The sequence below is a fragment of the Crinia signifera genome, chromosome 3, assembly GCF_055691185.1.
Source record: "Crinia signifera chromosome 3, ASM5569118v1, whole genome shotgun sequence".
NCBI classification, from domain to species: Eukaryota; Metazoa; Chordata; class Amphibia; order Anura; family Myobatrachidae; genus Crinia; species Crinia signifera.
Window position 1 is genome coordinate 298,596,328 of NC_139219.1, and position 16,031 is coordinate 298,612,358.

Below are 16,031 nucleotides of genomic sequence, written 5' to 3' on the forward strand. Positions count from 1 at the left end.
CTTGTGTCCTGCCCCCAGAATGCAACCCTGCAACACTACTCCCCCCTGCGCATCCCATCATCCTCCCACTGCCCCTCTAAGTTTTCCCACAGCCCCTTCATCTAACAACCATCCGATTCCTAACGTCCCCCTAGAACCTGATGTGTCTGAAATAAAGCAGGTTCCGGACCATCAGGTGCCAGATAATCGGTGTTCAACCTGTTTATATGTGTGTGTGTGTGTGTGTGTGTGCGCATACGGCCCACCGGTGGTCAGGATGCCGGCAGTCAGAATATGGATGCCTGTATCGCCTCCCCTAACCATCACCACAGCCTAAACCTAAGTGCCTCCCTTCTCTCAGCCTAGCCCTAACCCCCGACCCCCCAGATGCCTAACACTAAGTGCCTTAGTGCCTAACCCCCCACCCCCCCCCATTTCCTGGTCTCACGTTTGCGTTCCCCTGCATACTTACCTTTGGCATCCCCGCAGTTGGGATTCCAGAACTGGCATCCTAATTGCTGTTGAGATTCTGGCGCCGGTCCTACAGCGGTAGTTGGGAGGCCTGTGTTGTTATAATAAACGCCGGCATCCTGACAGTCACACACACACACACACATAGATTTTAGTTACATATATATATATATACACACACATATACAAATATATATTTAATTTTATACCTTAGGCCCCACTTGTTTTTATTACCCTAGAGGGCCTCCTCAGAGTCTTAATCAAGCTCTGTACTGCACCACTTGGACGAAATACATTTGAAAAAACTTCACTTCAGAGTGAGTCGGGTACACCCATCACCTTCATGTTACTTTGACTTGAATTCCTGTATAGATTATTGTCATTTTTCACTTTATGTACACTTATTGATAAATCATCACTTGAAGTCACCAAGTCACGGAATACCTCTTCATTAAGAAGAAGGACATTTTATACACCAGCACCGGGCCCAACCAGCCAGCAGGGCAATGCCACAGCCGAGGGGAGACTTTTTATACAAGTCCCCCCGGCCAAAGCATTAACCCCCTGACTGGTCAGCATGGGCAGGGGTCCTGGGGGAGTGGGAACCCCCCCAAAGAAGGGGTCCCCCCTCTCCAGAACTTACCCGCCCATGCTGAAGCACGGGGCTGTCCTCGATGCCCCTGGGTGGTGGGCATTGAGCTGATAATTGGTGTAAAAATATAGAAAAACTATTGTATACTGCTGTGGAACTATGAGTCCCAGCAAGCCTGCACCACATGCAGGGACTTGGAGAACCACAACCTCTTTGAGCCGGGGTTGGTTATGGACCCCACGCCGTTTTTTTTCTTCACTTTTTTGTTTTAACTCTTTTTTTTTACACCAGAACCATGCACAGATCGCATTGATCTGTGCATGTTTCTGACAAATTCACCAGTCAGAACCTGTCAGCGTAGTCAGCATACCTGTCAGAAGTAGCGTAGTGTTCCTGCAGCCAGTGTAGTCAGTCAGCATTACACAGTTACCGTAGTCAGTACCGTAGTCAGTCAGAGGTGAAGGTGAAATGACTGCGGAATAGCTGCAGAACCTCTCACGATGTTTAACCTGACGCAGAGGAGGAGTCGGTGGCTTTTTTTCAGCAGCATCATTTGCTGCCACTGACACAAACCTGTGTTAATGGACACCCAATGCGCTTGAGTATGAAGGAGTGTATGTGGCTCTGCCACATTAAATCCTGCCGAAAGAAAATAAGTCTCCATGCGGCACATTGGTTTCCGGGCTGTCGTACTCCATTTCTTACCGTCATTCGTTTTATTTATTCATGGGCAGAGGAGCTCACAAGTATATCGTTTTATGAGCGACAACTAAAGTTGTCGAACAAAGCCACTGTGCTGTACAATAACCTTATGCAGGAGGCCTGCACCATGGACTTAATGTTGCAGCCCCAGCGCTGGATTTGCAGTCCAGAAAAAATATTTGAGGTGGACGAGAGTCTGTTTGTAGAGAGAAAAAGTCATGTCGGACGTGCGCTGCCTCAACAGTGGTTGTTTGGAGGATTTATCCAGAGACACTGGTGAGTGTTTTATAACACCTGTGGACAGACATGACGCCAGCAGCCTGATGTCCGCCATCAAGAAATATATAGAACCGGGGACCACTATATACTCTGATTGCTGGCGTGCATATAACACTCAACAGCTGGAGCAGGCACGGGTAAACCACCACTATAATTTTGTTGATCCGGAGACTGGGGTTCATACCCAAAACATTGAACGCCTTTGGGGATCTTAAGTGGCGTAACAAAAGGCAAAGTGGCACTGTGCGCCAGAATCTGGACTCCTATCTCCAGGAATTCATTTGGTGCAAAACTGTCGGCGCAGAAAACCCTTTCCAGCGGATTCTACATGCCCTAACTCTGCTCCCAAAGGGCGAGATGTATCAAACGGAAAATGCGGTAAACCCCGGTTTTACTGCATTTTCCAATGAAGGGTATCGCCACTATGGGCTTCTTTTCGCTGCCCGCCGCCTCCGATGCAAACCCGCCGCCTCGCCGACCCCCCCTCTGGCTTACCTTCCTGAAGGGTCCTCCTGGACCCCAGAAGGTAAACCCCTCCTCCCCCTAGTGAAGTAGCCGGACATCCTTCTGGCTGCAGGGGGGAGGAGGCGCCGGGGACAGCATGCATAGCTGTCCCCGGCGTGAGGGGAGAGCCAGGCGGCAGGGAGGTGACGGAGACCCCCCACACACCAGTGTACAGGTATCGCGGGGGGGCTCCGTCACGGCATCGCGATGCCAGCCGCATATGATAGTACATATGCGCTGGCATTGCGGCGGGGCGGGTGGTGAAGGGCGGCGATGTATTTCAATACATCCCGCCCAAAGGCTGACAAAGCAGACGACACAGATGCAGACACAACTGCGTCAACTTCAGCTGCAGTTTCCGTGAATGCAATGGTTGTTTTGGGGTATTGTCTTCCCGGTGTCCCACTGTCCCTCCACCCTCCGAATTGCAGGCAAGTGAAGCAGGCAAGCCACAGCTAAGCAGTGCCAAGAAGAGAACAGGAGCTTCAGATACTGGCCACACGCCTGCATGCAGTCTGACAACATCACAGGTGCACACAACCAGGGCCTGCACATGCTCATTGTTGATAATCCGCAGACCCAAAACATCAGAGACAGGGCTGAATTTGCACGCGTACAAAAGTCGGCCCCATGTCTTCTAGTCCAATATGTGTATGAGGTTCATGGCGACCATCATAAGGCCACAAACCGTAAATGTAAACAAGACCATAATAACAATAAAGAACTGACTATAGACTACTGTAGTTTGCTTCAGTAAAACACACAAAAAAATGACTTGTAATGATGAAGTGCACCACTAGAGGCACTAAGGAGTAGAAGAACTGTGTTGGTTTTTTTCCCTGTGACTCGGTTTCAGATTTTGTTTATTGTGAATGGAAAATGAAACTTAGGAATTATTATGTGTGGGAGGTGGCACAAAGCAGCCTATATAAGCAGGGATGTAAGGTGCAATGGCTCAGACACTTTGTGAGCACTATTTGACAAGATGCTGTCCCTGTGCTCGCTGTCAGTTAAGTCTAAGTCATATCTGACATCTGTCTGGAGCAATATGAAGCTGATATTACAATTCATGGAGATGCTCTCCTTATGCTTATGGGGGTGGCTGAGGGTCTTTGGAGCACAGAATGAACCATCTACCGGAGGCAAAGTGACCCAGGACCACGACACAGTGAAACCCACCAGTGTGAATTATCACTTCACCAGGCAGTGCAATTATAAGTGCGGCTTCTGTTTTCACACTGCAAAGACCTCATTTGTCTTACCCATAGAAGAAGCCAAGAAAGGACTATCCATGCTAAAGGACGCAGGTAAGTGTGAGACTGGCATTAGCAGAGCTGGGTCTGAACCCAGTAGTATAGTGATAGGTATGCAAGCGGGGGGGGGGTCCACGAATTCAAATAAACAGAAGTTGGGACTGTGGGGGAGACGTATCAAACCCTCTGGCTATCATTTTATAGAATGTACAAGATAAATGGGTACTTGTGTACTAGCACGGCGCTCATCGCATCGCAGACCATATCGCATGCGATGCGACACGAAATCGTCCGATGTTCTACAATGGCATACAATTTTTAAATTGTATGCCATTGTATATGGCATACAATGCCATACAATGCGATGGGATGCGATTATAAATTGTATAAGCACCCTAATGGGTGCTTACAATGCTTAAATGCACCCCCACGCCACCCCTCAAGTATAAACGTGAACCCGAAGCGTGGCGAGCGGCATCGGTACGCGTTCTACGACCTTTTCATACCCCCACTATCCACGTCGGCGTGGAGTTGATTTTATAAAGTGTGGCGAGCGCAGCGAGCCACCGAGCCCGAAGCGTGGCCAGGGGTCGCGGATACCTTCACAGGTATCCGCGTCCCCTCGCGGGCTTCACAGGTATCCGCATCCCCTCGCGGGCTTCACAGGTATCTGCGTCCCCTCGCGGGGCTAGATGCACTCGCCATGCTTCGGGCTCGGTGGCTCGCTGCGCTCGCCACACTTTATAAAGTCACCTCCGCACCAACGTGGATAGTGGGAGTATGAAAAGGTTGTAGGACGCGTACCGCCGCCCCTCATGGGCTCGCTGCGCTCGCCACGCTTCGGGTTCACGTTTATACTTGGGGGTGGCGTGGGGGTGCATTTAAGCATTGGTGCTTATACAATTTAATATCGTATATGGGTCAAAATCGCATCGCATCGCATGCCATCGGGTGTATGGCATGCGATGCGATAAAAAATCGGGCGACTAATTATCGTGGGCGCCGTGCTAGTACACAAGTACCGATAAATGATATCTAGAGTCTGACTGTCACACCTCCCAACCTTTGGGAGGAAGTATGCTAGACCTTTGGTCAAGGGCGTAACTACCATAGGTGCAAGGGGTGCAGCTGCTATGGGGCCCAGAGCTGAAGGGGGCCCAAGTTTGCTGTCTGACTAATATGTTTTATATACATTTATTAATAGGGAGCCCTAACAAACTTTTAACGAATATATAGGTACACCTCTGCCTTTGGTGCATGCATGAAAAGGAGGTGTGGCTGTGTGTCACACCCCCATTTCACATCACATTGTGGGTGTGTCCAGCGCTTGCTGAGCTCCTCCTCTCTTAGCATTGTTGTAGTGCACATGCTAGATTTAATAGTTAAGCTTTGCAAGTACTGCAGCATTCATTGTACTTTTTTACGATTAACTTCATAACTCTTATTCTGTCTTCTAGGTATGGAAAAAATTAACTTTTCTGGAGGAGAGCCCTTCATGCAGGACAGGGGGCACTTTGTTGGAAAGCTGGTCGAGTACTGCAAGCAGGATCTGCAGCTGCCCAGTGTCAGCATTGTGAGCAATGGCAGTCTGATCACAGAGAAGTGGTTTAAATCTTACGGTGAGTGACTGGTATACAGCAGTGTTTGTTGTATAGGACTCTAGCTGCAGAGACATTGGTATTAAGCCCAATATGGTTATTTGCAATTTGTTCTCAGACATTCCAAGATTCTTGTTCCAACCAGATAGATTGGAAAGATAATCTTATAGTGTGTGTATATCTCCAAAGATGGAAAAGGGCAGAAATGACTAGATTTTCATTTCAACCAGTCAGATTGGAAAGATAATCTTATAGTGGGTATACACAGTGCAATTTTGCTTGCGATTCAATCCCGATTTGATTGGGATTTCGGTATTGAAACGAATGGTATGCAAAATACCTTCGATTTGACTATATAGTACATATGTATTCTATATAATCTTGCCCGACAAAGTCTATTCAATTTACACTACACGGGAGCATGCATTGGGATCGAATCTGCATCGAATGTAGAAAAACCATTGGATGCATATCTCATCATGTGTACCCTCTATTACACTTATGGCTTTTATATATTTCCCATTCACTGTGTACTAATACCCTGCATTCTTATAATTAGGGGTTCTTCTCACACACTGACTGCTCCCACGTCTAGAGTTCACTTTCATTCTTCCCACTGGCAGGTTGTCGCTCTTCATGTTCCAACTATGGAGAGTTGAATTGGGCACTTCCCCCCTCAGTGCATAATGCAGCAAGAGTTGCTGAGGCCAATATGACACAATTCTCAGGGATGCCAAAGTTGAGCCCTATTCCGAGTCATGAGAAATTCATCGCCAACTTGTTGAGATGTTCGATGATAAGTTAACATCATGACACTGGAACAGGTTTGGGTCTGGTGCCGCCTGTGGTGGACGTGCTTGGCCGGCCAGGTTGCTGCTCCTCTTGAACGTCTGTCCTGCTGTTATCAAATGCAGTGCACCAAACCCAAACCTGTCTGTGTGACATAACGTTGTCACTGCACCCCTTGATAAGTTGGCGATGAATTTCAGCTGCTGATGTGCCTTTAAGATGCAGAAATCTGATTACACTACGCCCCCCAATGTGAGACCATGTTTCTGCCAGCCCCAACACTAGCAGGGTGTGGTATAACACACACCGACAGTCGGGATTCCGACAGTCATTACTCGGAATCCCGACTGCACAGCTGGGGGGAGCGCAATGAAACCCCTTGTGGGCTCGCTGTGCTCGCCACGCTGCGGGCACGGTGGCCACCTATTTTATTCTCCCTCTATGGGGGTCGTGGACCCTCACGAGGGAGCAGTCGGGATTCCGACGTCGGAGTAATGACTATCGGAATCCCGACTGTCGGGGAGCCGTCCGGCACCCCACTAGCATACAGGGCAACATATCATCAGTGTACACACACACACACCCCCGCTGCATCAGCTGATGGTCAACCAATCATAACTTCTTATTTATGTAACACCTTCTGGAAGATGATAGATTGTATCTGACTGGTTGCCCATAGCAACATCCCATGTGACATAGAATTTCCATCTTAGTATAATCCCCCCTTATGGCTTGTCAGGGATTTCTTTCACCTGCCTCAGGCAAAATGCCACTCTTCGAAAAAGGGGATATATCTTGGGAAAACAGACATGTTTCACCGAACCTGTGTGATTTCACTGCAAAACACGTCTTGTATCGGAGGATCCTATTGGATAAAAAAAAAAAATCTGTAAAACATTACGAAAATTAGCAAAGGATATCCATTTTTTTTTATCCTGATGTTTTAATGTAGGTAATCGGATCCCCCCCCCCCCCCCCCCAAAAAAAAAGCCTCAATGTGATCCAATAAAGAGGTAGAGATGGGTAGAAAAGCGTTAATTTGTGAGCTAATGTGTGTATGTATCTCAGTAACACAAATAATTGAACCAAGGTTAAATCCGTATTTTCCAGGCGAACATCTGGATATTCTTGCTGTGTCCTGTGACAGCTTTGACGAGGGAGTCAACAAGCTGATTGGCCGAGGACAGGGGAGAAAAAACCATGTGGAAAAATTAATAACAATCAGAAAATGGTGTCAGGAATATAACGTGGCATTCAAAATAAATTCTGTTATCAACCGTTACAATGTGGATGAAGACATGAACAAGGAAATTACAATGGTCAATCCAATACGCTGGAAGGTAAGGAAATATCACATTGTTAGACATCACCCCCCCCCCTTCCTTACAATGTGAGATTTGTGTAGAGGGGGAGGCAAAAAAAAAAAACCATAGGGGGTGATTCTACACAGCTTGGTAAGCAGCGGTTGTTTGGTAAGGCATCACTCCGCCGTCTTTCCCAAGAGGGGAAAATAGCCCGTATATTACAACTGTTGGGCTCCTGACAGTTGGGATTCCGATGTCGGACCGACTGTCGGTCATCTGGTACCCGTACTATTCCGCTTGCTGCCTTCGATTCAGAGCTGCCAGTACTCGTAGGGCAGTATTCAATGAGGCTGATTCACCATGTTCTACGGCGAATGTGTGCTATTTTCATGCTCTAAGGTGAATCTTTTTACTGAAAAAGTGAATTACCCTATTCAACGTGCACTATTCGCCGACGGCGAACAGTGAATGGTGGACAATTAACCGTCTGATAGTCGCCGTAATTCGCTGTGGTTTTTCCATGTTTTTTTTATGTGATTCACAGTGAGTGTGATTTAATGATCAGATGGCGAATTGCTTTCTAAGTGATTTTCGCCGTGTGTCACCGTGTAGCAATCGCCATCTTTTTATGGTGATCTTAACTGTGATCTTTTAAAATAAAGGTTTTTCTTTTTTTTCTTTGGGGTTTAAAAAACACCAAATAATAAAAAAAAACTTTATTTTAAAAGATCACAGTTCAGTTCCCCATAAAAATATGGCGATTTTTTTTCTGTGAAGGGGCATGCTATTTTTTTTTCATGTGCACATTAATATATATTTAATTAATTTATATTTTTACAGCCAGCAGAGGGCCGGGAGACGCTCATTAAATATTCATATATTCACTTCACACTGCTCCCACTCATTACATATGCACGAGTGGGAGCAGTGCAGCAGCTTCCTACCCCAGTCACCTGCCAGCTCTCCCGGGGGGGCAGAATCAGCTGCCTGTGTCCCCGGGAGCCCTGCTCCTGCCCCACAGTGTCCGGCGCATGCAGGGAGGCTTCCATCTCCCTGCCTACCGCCGTCCCCCGGCTCAATTTGCCGTCAGGGGCAGCAAGCCCCTGCGGCATTGAATCTGGCGACAGGGAGGGCTGGCAGCCAATGCTCCAGCCCTCCGGAACACAGCGACTGTGCAGCGAATCCTAAACAGGATTCGCTGCACATCGCGATTATTCACATTGAATACTGCTCGTAGTGTTATTAGGTTACTAAACAGATACAATGATCCTAAATCATAATGTCCATCTATCACCAGGTGTTTCAGTGTCTCATTATTGAAGGCGAAAATTGTGGAGAAGACGCGTTGAGACAAGCTGAGCAATTTATCATCACTGATGACGAGTTTAAAAGGTTTCAGGATCGTCATAAGAACATCAAATGCCTGGTCCCGGAATCTAATCAGCAGGTACTTATCCCCACCTTCTAATGTAGCTATCTTCATAAAACTAATTTTTCATATAAAATTCTATACTGAAGATTTGTTAGAATAGTCACTGAACTAGAAATTCTAAGTTTTTTGTAGTATCTTATATATGTAAAATGTATTTAATATTATAGGGATATTATATGGATTGAATAAATTTAAAATTTTGGAAAAACGCATCCCTACCTCTGAACACACTCGAGCCTCTGACAGCGGTGGTGAGCCAGCTCCCCTCGCACTTACTGCGAGGTGAGGTGGCTTCCTCCGCACTGATGACGGCTGGGAATCCTGCTGTCATATTACAATTGGCTGTATGCGTCTCCATGGAGATGTTTTCAGCCAGTCATGGCTGAATGGCTGACCCTTTTTTGAGGGGGCCCCCACTGCCCCAGGTACCCATCCAGGGCTGGCGGTCAGCATCCGGAGGGCGGACTATCAGTCAGAGAGTGTGGTGCCCGGCGCCCTGCTACTCTTTGGCACCCGGAGCTCGCGCTCCGCCGGCTCCACTCTCCCTATGCCCCTGGTTAGACAAGGCAAAATAAATTCAAGTTAATCAACTGCAAGAGCATGTTGGGCCAGCAGACGCCTGTCCAACCACATTGCTGCTTCCTGAGGGTCACAAACAATACCACTCGCAACTTCAATAATGGCATAGCATAGGAGCGAAGTCATCTTTTAATTGGAAGGAATTGAGCCCTTTCCTGAAGGGACATTTAGTGGGAGCCAACTGGAACACTCTATAGCGATTTTGGTAATGGAGGAATTGTGCTATAAAAGTACATTGTGAAGCTCCAGCATGTAGTGGTCTCATGGAAACCCTATGGGCACGTTCCACTACAAAATGAGATAAACAAAAATAACATCTGCACAATAAGTATCCAGCAGCCACTTATCCAAGAATTCTCAGGCAGGTCACCCATCACATTCACATTATTACGCTCAAGATGGCCTTCCATATCCATTAATTTTTTGGTACTCTTTACCTAGCACGGCGCCCATGATCTTGATCGTGGGCATCGTGAGGTAAAAAATCGCGTCGGTCGCGTCGTATACGGGCTAAAGATGCCCGGACGCGACCGACGCGATGTCCACGATTTCCCATTGAAAACCATGTTAAACATGGCCGCGACGCGATGCCCACGATTTGCCATAGGAATCAATGTTAAAAGGCCCGATGGACACGATTTTCATGTGAAATGGCTGAATGGACCCGATTTTACCATAGGAAACAATGTTAAATGGGCTTTAGAGCCCAAATACTTACCCTGAACTCTGAAATGGCCCCCCCAATTGTTTACGCCACCTCACGATCAACGTCAACCCGAAGCGTGGCGAGCGCAGCGAGCCCGCGAGGGGCGGCGGTACGCGTCCTCCGACCTTTTCATACCCCCACTATCCACGTCGGCGTGGAGTCGAGAATAGAATAGTGTGGCGAGCGCAGCGAGCCACCGAGCCCGAAGCGTGGCGAGCGCAGCGTGCCCCGCGAGGGGACGCGGATACCTGTGAAGCCCGCGAGGGGACGCGTATAGCTGTGAAGGTATCCGCGTCCCCTCGCCACGCTTCGGGCTCGGTGGCTCGCTGCGCTCGCCACACTATTCTATTCTCAACTCCACGCCGACGTGGATAGTGGGGGTATGAAAAGGTCGGAGGACGCGTACCGCCGCCCCTCGCGGGCTCGCTGCGCTCGCCACGCTTCGGGTTGACGTTGATCGTGGGGTGGCGTAAACAATTGGGGGGGCCATTTCAGAGTTCAGGGTAACTATTTGGGCTCTAAGGCCCATTTAACATTGTTTGCTATGGTAAAATCGGGTCCATTCAGCCATTTAACATGAAAATCGTGTCCATCGGGCCTTTTAACATTGATTCCTATGGCAAATCGTGGGCATCGCGTCGTGGTCATCGTGTGCACATTTATGGCCGGCCGCGACGCGACCGACGCGATTTCCATGTTTAACATGGTTTTCAATGGAAAATCGCGGGCATCGCGTCGGTCGCGTCGCGGCCAGACATAAATGTACCCGCGATGCCCGCGATGGGCGCCGTGATAGGTAAAGAGTACCAATTTTTTTATGCACTGCTGTCATTTGTTGCTCAAGGATGGCCAGGCGGTTTCCAAGTGGTGTCACTTTATCTACAAGTGTTGGGATGCAAGTTTTAACTTCTCCCACACGTTGGAGATCTTGGTGTATAACGCATAGGTCAGATTTCACTTTACAAATATTGTCCAGAATTCGTCTTCCACTAGCAGTAACAGCATCCAAAACACTGAGCTAGCTGAAGGAGATGCAGGTGAGCAGTTACACTGTGAGCTTGGTTAAAATTAATCTTCCAGTGAAAATAAAATGTAAAATGAACCTCCAAGTATAGCTATAGAGAGAACAGTTTATCAGTGCCAGCAGAAGAAAAGAAGAAAAATCCCCCTGTGCCTGTAGATTCAGAATAGGGCAACGCATGCTGTGATGAGAAGGGACCTGCCTCACACTCCCTATAACAGTGTGCAGCTGACAAAAAGAAAAAAGGCCACCGGAAACCTCCAGCCTCAGGTCTTCCTCACTAACCTCCGGCCTTATGTCCCGGGCCATGGGCACCCGAGATCGGGTGTGGAGAGAGGTGCTCCAGGGCACAGTAGGAGTCCGCCTGCAGACAGAGACCGAGAGGAAGCCGGCGTCTCACATGAGGCGGCGCTGTAGCAGGCAGGCCTCAGTGGGGACGTGCATGATGTAAATGGCTGAGGAGTCCCTGGCAAGTACCAGAGCCTGATTTGCACATAATATATGAGCGCAGGGGTACATGCCGGCATTATACACAGGTGCAGTGGTATATACTGCTGGAGATTTGCTGAGTTTTGATATTAGTTGTGCAGAAAAGGTAGCCAGGTGAGGCACTGCCATAGACTTTTTACTCCACAGTTTTGACAGTTTTGATATATATATATTGTATTTTTTACATACATTATAAACTTAAAACTCCGGCATATACGTTAGTATGACAGGAAAGGCTCTGCCTCACCTTCCTTACCCCACCCCACGCCTCTGGGCCTCAGACACAAACCGTCCAATAGCGGCGCAGGCAGGAACTCGAACAGCCCAGCTGGAGCACTCACAGGTACACCACCGTATAGGAGATTAATGTGTATTTACCAACTACCCTTTTTAGACTCACAAATAACATCATAACTTCATGAAATAGTGTCGATTCCCACAACTCCCATTGCCAGTGGCCAAACAAAATTATATTCAATTGCTGTACTTAGTAATTTGTATTTGTTCTTCAATTAATTGTACATAAAAAGATCTATAATTTATATATTATTAGTACTTTCCATTTTGTGATGTTTGTAATTTTCTTAAACTGTGATCTTTTCTTTTCATCATGTAATTTTAGATGCGGGATTCTTATCTCATTTTGGATGAATACGTAAGTTTCTAATATCATATTGTATCATTTTTATTTATGGTATAATATCAATATCAGTATTGTGATAATGAAAGTAATATATAGCGGGCCTGATTCAGCTTCAGTTATAGTTTTGTGACAATTTTTAAAATGAGGCAATGTCAGAGTTGCTGACTTTCTGGCTGTCCCCTCTGGAAGGGGTCGTCGAGGTCGGCACAGCAGCCGTAGTATAGTGGATGTAGAGGGGGCGTGACATAACTGAACATGGTGTGGATAGCACATGGTTTCACAAATGCATCATTGTAGCCACACCCCCAGCTATGCAGTGCCAAGATTACCGGCATTGTGAAACAGGGGGTGTGGCTATGATGACGCGATTCATTGCTGCCCACTTTATTAAGCATATTGGTGGTAGGGTGCTGGCAATAAGCACTTGCAAGATTTTGGTGCCCCATATATATCTCGTTCAAAATCTAAACAATAATAAACTTTAAGTAAAATGTTATTTTTCAAAAACTTAATGTTATTTTTCAAAAACTTAAGCTGTATACACATTGGACGACATGTGTATCCAGCGACATCTTATGTCGACATGTGTATCCAGCGACATGGTAGGAATCCTCCATCTGCAAGTGCATACTGATGAATGACGGTGGGTGGGGGGGGGGGGGAACAGGCCCATGCTGAATTCTACAGCATGGCCCCCGCTAGCAATATCCCCTGTCACCCTGCATAAACAGATGAAGGACAATATCACTGAGGATGCATGGGAGTGCGCATAGTGTGTATACACTGGACGACATTCTGATTTTGTCCAAAATGGCTAAGAATGTTGTTCAGTGTGTATACAGCTTTTTTAAGATGGGAAATAATGTTTTGTTTCTGTTATTGAGACATATTCACATTCATTCATTTATTTCATTTTTTACCAGATGCGTTTCCTGGACTGCAGAAACAACCGGAAAGATCCATCCAGATCTATTTTGGACGTTGGTGTTGAAAACGCCATCAAGTTTAGTGGTTTCGATGAGAAGATGTTCTTCAAAAGAGGCGGAAAGTACGTGTGGAGCAAAGCAGACCTGAAGTTGGACTGGTGACCACTGCATAGTGGTCCTCACATAGGAAAGTTGTACAGTACATGAAGGTGTGAAATCACTGGAAGACCGGACTAGACATTATACCTACAGTATATTCCAGGAAGTTCTATTAGACTGACGTGTAGAAAACAGACCATCGAGCCTCATTTAATGGGAGATATTGTCAATGGAAGAACAGTTGAAGCCCATATCCGTATAAGACCTCAAGTGTTGTAAATGTTAGTTTATGATTAGTCAATTCAAAAATGTTCAGCATTGTTGCACATCCTGTACATATAGTTCTGAAGACCCCTGGTGGTAGCTTCTGGGAAAACAACAGATGTGAACTCAAATTGAGAGCTGCTTGCCCTCCTTTCCCTAACCTAAATATACCCATTAAATGCCACTGGTACGTGAAACACCCATTCACCACTGCCCTGCAGTGCAGAACAGCAGTGAATGGTCCATTGTTTCCACCCAAGGGACCAATTAAGACAAAGATCTTCCCTGACTACCCTGCATAAATTGGAAGGAATGTAGGTACAGTACATTACCCAGGTACAGTATGTATAACATGTATTTATCATTTTAAAAGTAATAAGCACAACCCCTTATGGAGAACACTTGTTTCCTGTTTCTCCAAAGAGCTTCCTGTTTCTCCATATATGGTAACCATGGCTCTACTTTGCATACAAACTAATATATTCCTGAGAGAAACTAACATTTTAATGTGCACTAAATATACATAGATTTGTTTACAGTAATTAATAGATCGATAGATAGGTACTGGGGGTTTTGTGTTTATGTTTAATTAAGTATTATACAACAGTTCTACCATGGAAAATTTGTCAGAATTGATTTTTTTTTATTTGCTTATTATACATAGGAGAAATTTTAAAAAACATGCCCTCATTAATAGGAATTGCTAACAGGAGAGGGAAATATTTGTGTTTGGAATCCTTGGGTATCAATGTTGTGTGTCATCACAAAGGGGTGAGAACTGGACAAAGGCTCAATTGTTACAACCACTTTTGGCTGAATATTTATGTATAGATACAGCTTTAGAATGAGCATTGAGTCACTATGCCAGCATGTCCTTGTAATATTTTGTGTGCTTGTGTGTAATTGATGCGTATTGAAAGAATGGATTATTATTTATCGAGTGGCAATGATTTTTGTGGTATGTTTGGGATAATCTATTTATTTTTTGGTATTTTTGTACTAAGACTTGACAGAAAAAAACTTTATTGACAAAAATACAATAATATTTTCTAATAATAAGCTTTACAGTTAATAGACGTTGCAGGTTATAAATGCAAATACAGTATTTAGACGCCATCCTGCTATAAAACATTCTGGCTATATCCAATGGTTGAATACCCATGGAAGTAATCCATTTACCCCTGTGGAGCAACCTGATTGTCCCAATCATCTCAGACAATACATGATGCTTTTGTTAGGGCTTTATCGTGTATGGTGGAATATTAGATTGGGCAATGACCCATATTACTGCATATCTAGCTATCATTTATCGAGTTCGTGATCTATACAATTCTAGCTAGACTCTTATTGGATGCTGTGGCAACACCTCCACCTGTCCTCTTTAGAAGGTTGGATAAATATCTCCAAATACTAATATCTATCAATATCATCTATATATTTCAATAAGTCGTGTACTTCTAATACTAGAATCATCACTACAACCAATGTATGCATTAATAGGCTACTGTTATGGCCGTACTGTATGTTTATTACAATTGCACAATGGAAAATGGTACAAGTTTGTATTTTCATTGCTGTTTTTCTGTGATATGCCATAATAAAGCCTTGATAAAGCCTTTTGCTTCTTCTGATTGCTGAATGTTCGACGGTATCTTGAAGCTTTTCCTACGGCTTCGGTGGTTGGGCACTCAGACACCACTGTTCATCCATTCACTGCTACTCTGTGAATGAATGAAACAGGGGAGTGGCTTGCGGTCACGCGGGTATGAGGCCACACCTCCTTTATCCCATGTGAAAGGTATCCCAGGGCAGAATTTCTATATGTTGGCAGGTATGTTTTACCTTTTATTGAATGCATTATCACTATATGGGTTCTCAATAATTGTATCACCCGGACTGTGACTATGCTGTCGCCCAGACAGCAATCACACAGATCCACAATTCCTGGGGTAGTAAGGGCAGAGTCAGATATAATACAGGGAATATATTTGTTATCTTCCCAGTGTACTGTATACTTACCTTTACTGCCACCACACATGGGGGTTATTCTGTCCTGATTGCAGGGCCGAAGATTTTTGCAGCAATCCCAGAAAATTCTGGGTTGCCACCTACACAGACGCCAGTGGACTGTCAATCAGCCAGCAATACAGCCTGCGTTCACAGGACATTGCTGACTGTGGCCGTAAGGAGGGTTTGCACATGTGCACTGTGAACCATGCGCATGTGTGCAAATTTACAACCCTGCATAGGGGTCTGAATTGGGCCCTATGTGGAACTGGTTAAGTGCCTCATTTGTCCTGACCTATAAATCTCAAGTATTCTCAAATCACACCTCGCTTCATGTATAATTCTATCGCTATTCACCAGGCGTCACTACCTGCCGCCAGCCAATGGAAGGGGG

At 45.8% G+C, this 16,031-nt stretch overlaps 1 protein-coding gene across 1 annotated transcript; it reads left to right on the plus strand.

The window, feature by feature from the left end:
- The first annotated feature begins 3,428 nt into the window (after positions 1-3,428).
- On the plus strand, positions 3,429-15,246 carry RSAD2 (radical S-adenosyl methionine domain containing 2). Its single transcript, XM_083178517.1, has 6 exons — positions 3,429-3,834; positions 5,238-5,399; positions 7,278-7,507; positions 8,769-8,918; positions 12,321-12,353; positions 13,265-15,246. Exons 1-6 carry the CDS (start codon positions 3,513-3,515, stop codon positions 13,427-13,429), a joined length of 1,062 nt encoding a protein of 353 aa, XP_083034643.1. The 5' UTR covers positions 3,429-3,512; the 3' UTR covers positions 13,430-15,246.
- The last annotated feature ends 785 nt before the right edge of the window (positions 15,247-16,031 follow it).

Excerpts from the sequence above, each read along its gene's own strand:
- RSAD2 (XM_083178517.1), top strand. The coding sequence starts at position 3,513 with ATGCTGTCCCTGTGCTCGCTGTCAGTTAAGTCTAAGTCATATCTGACA. Across the intron at positions 3,835-5,237 it reads ATCCATGCTAAAGGACGCAG|GTATGGAAAAAATTAACTTT; the intron begins GTAAGTGTGAGA and ends TCTGTCTTCTAG. Across the intron at positions 5,400-7,277 it reads GAAGTGGTTTAAATCTTACG|GCGAACATCTGGATATTCTT; the intron begins GTGAGTGACTGG and ends CGTATTTTCCAG.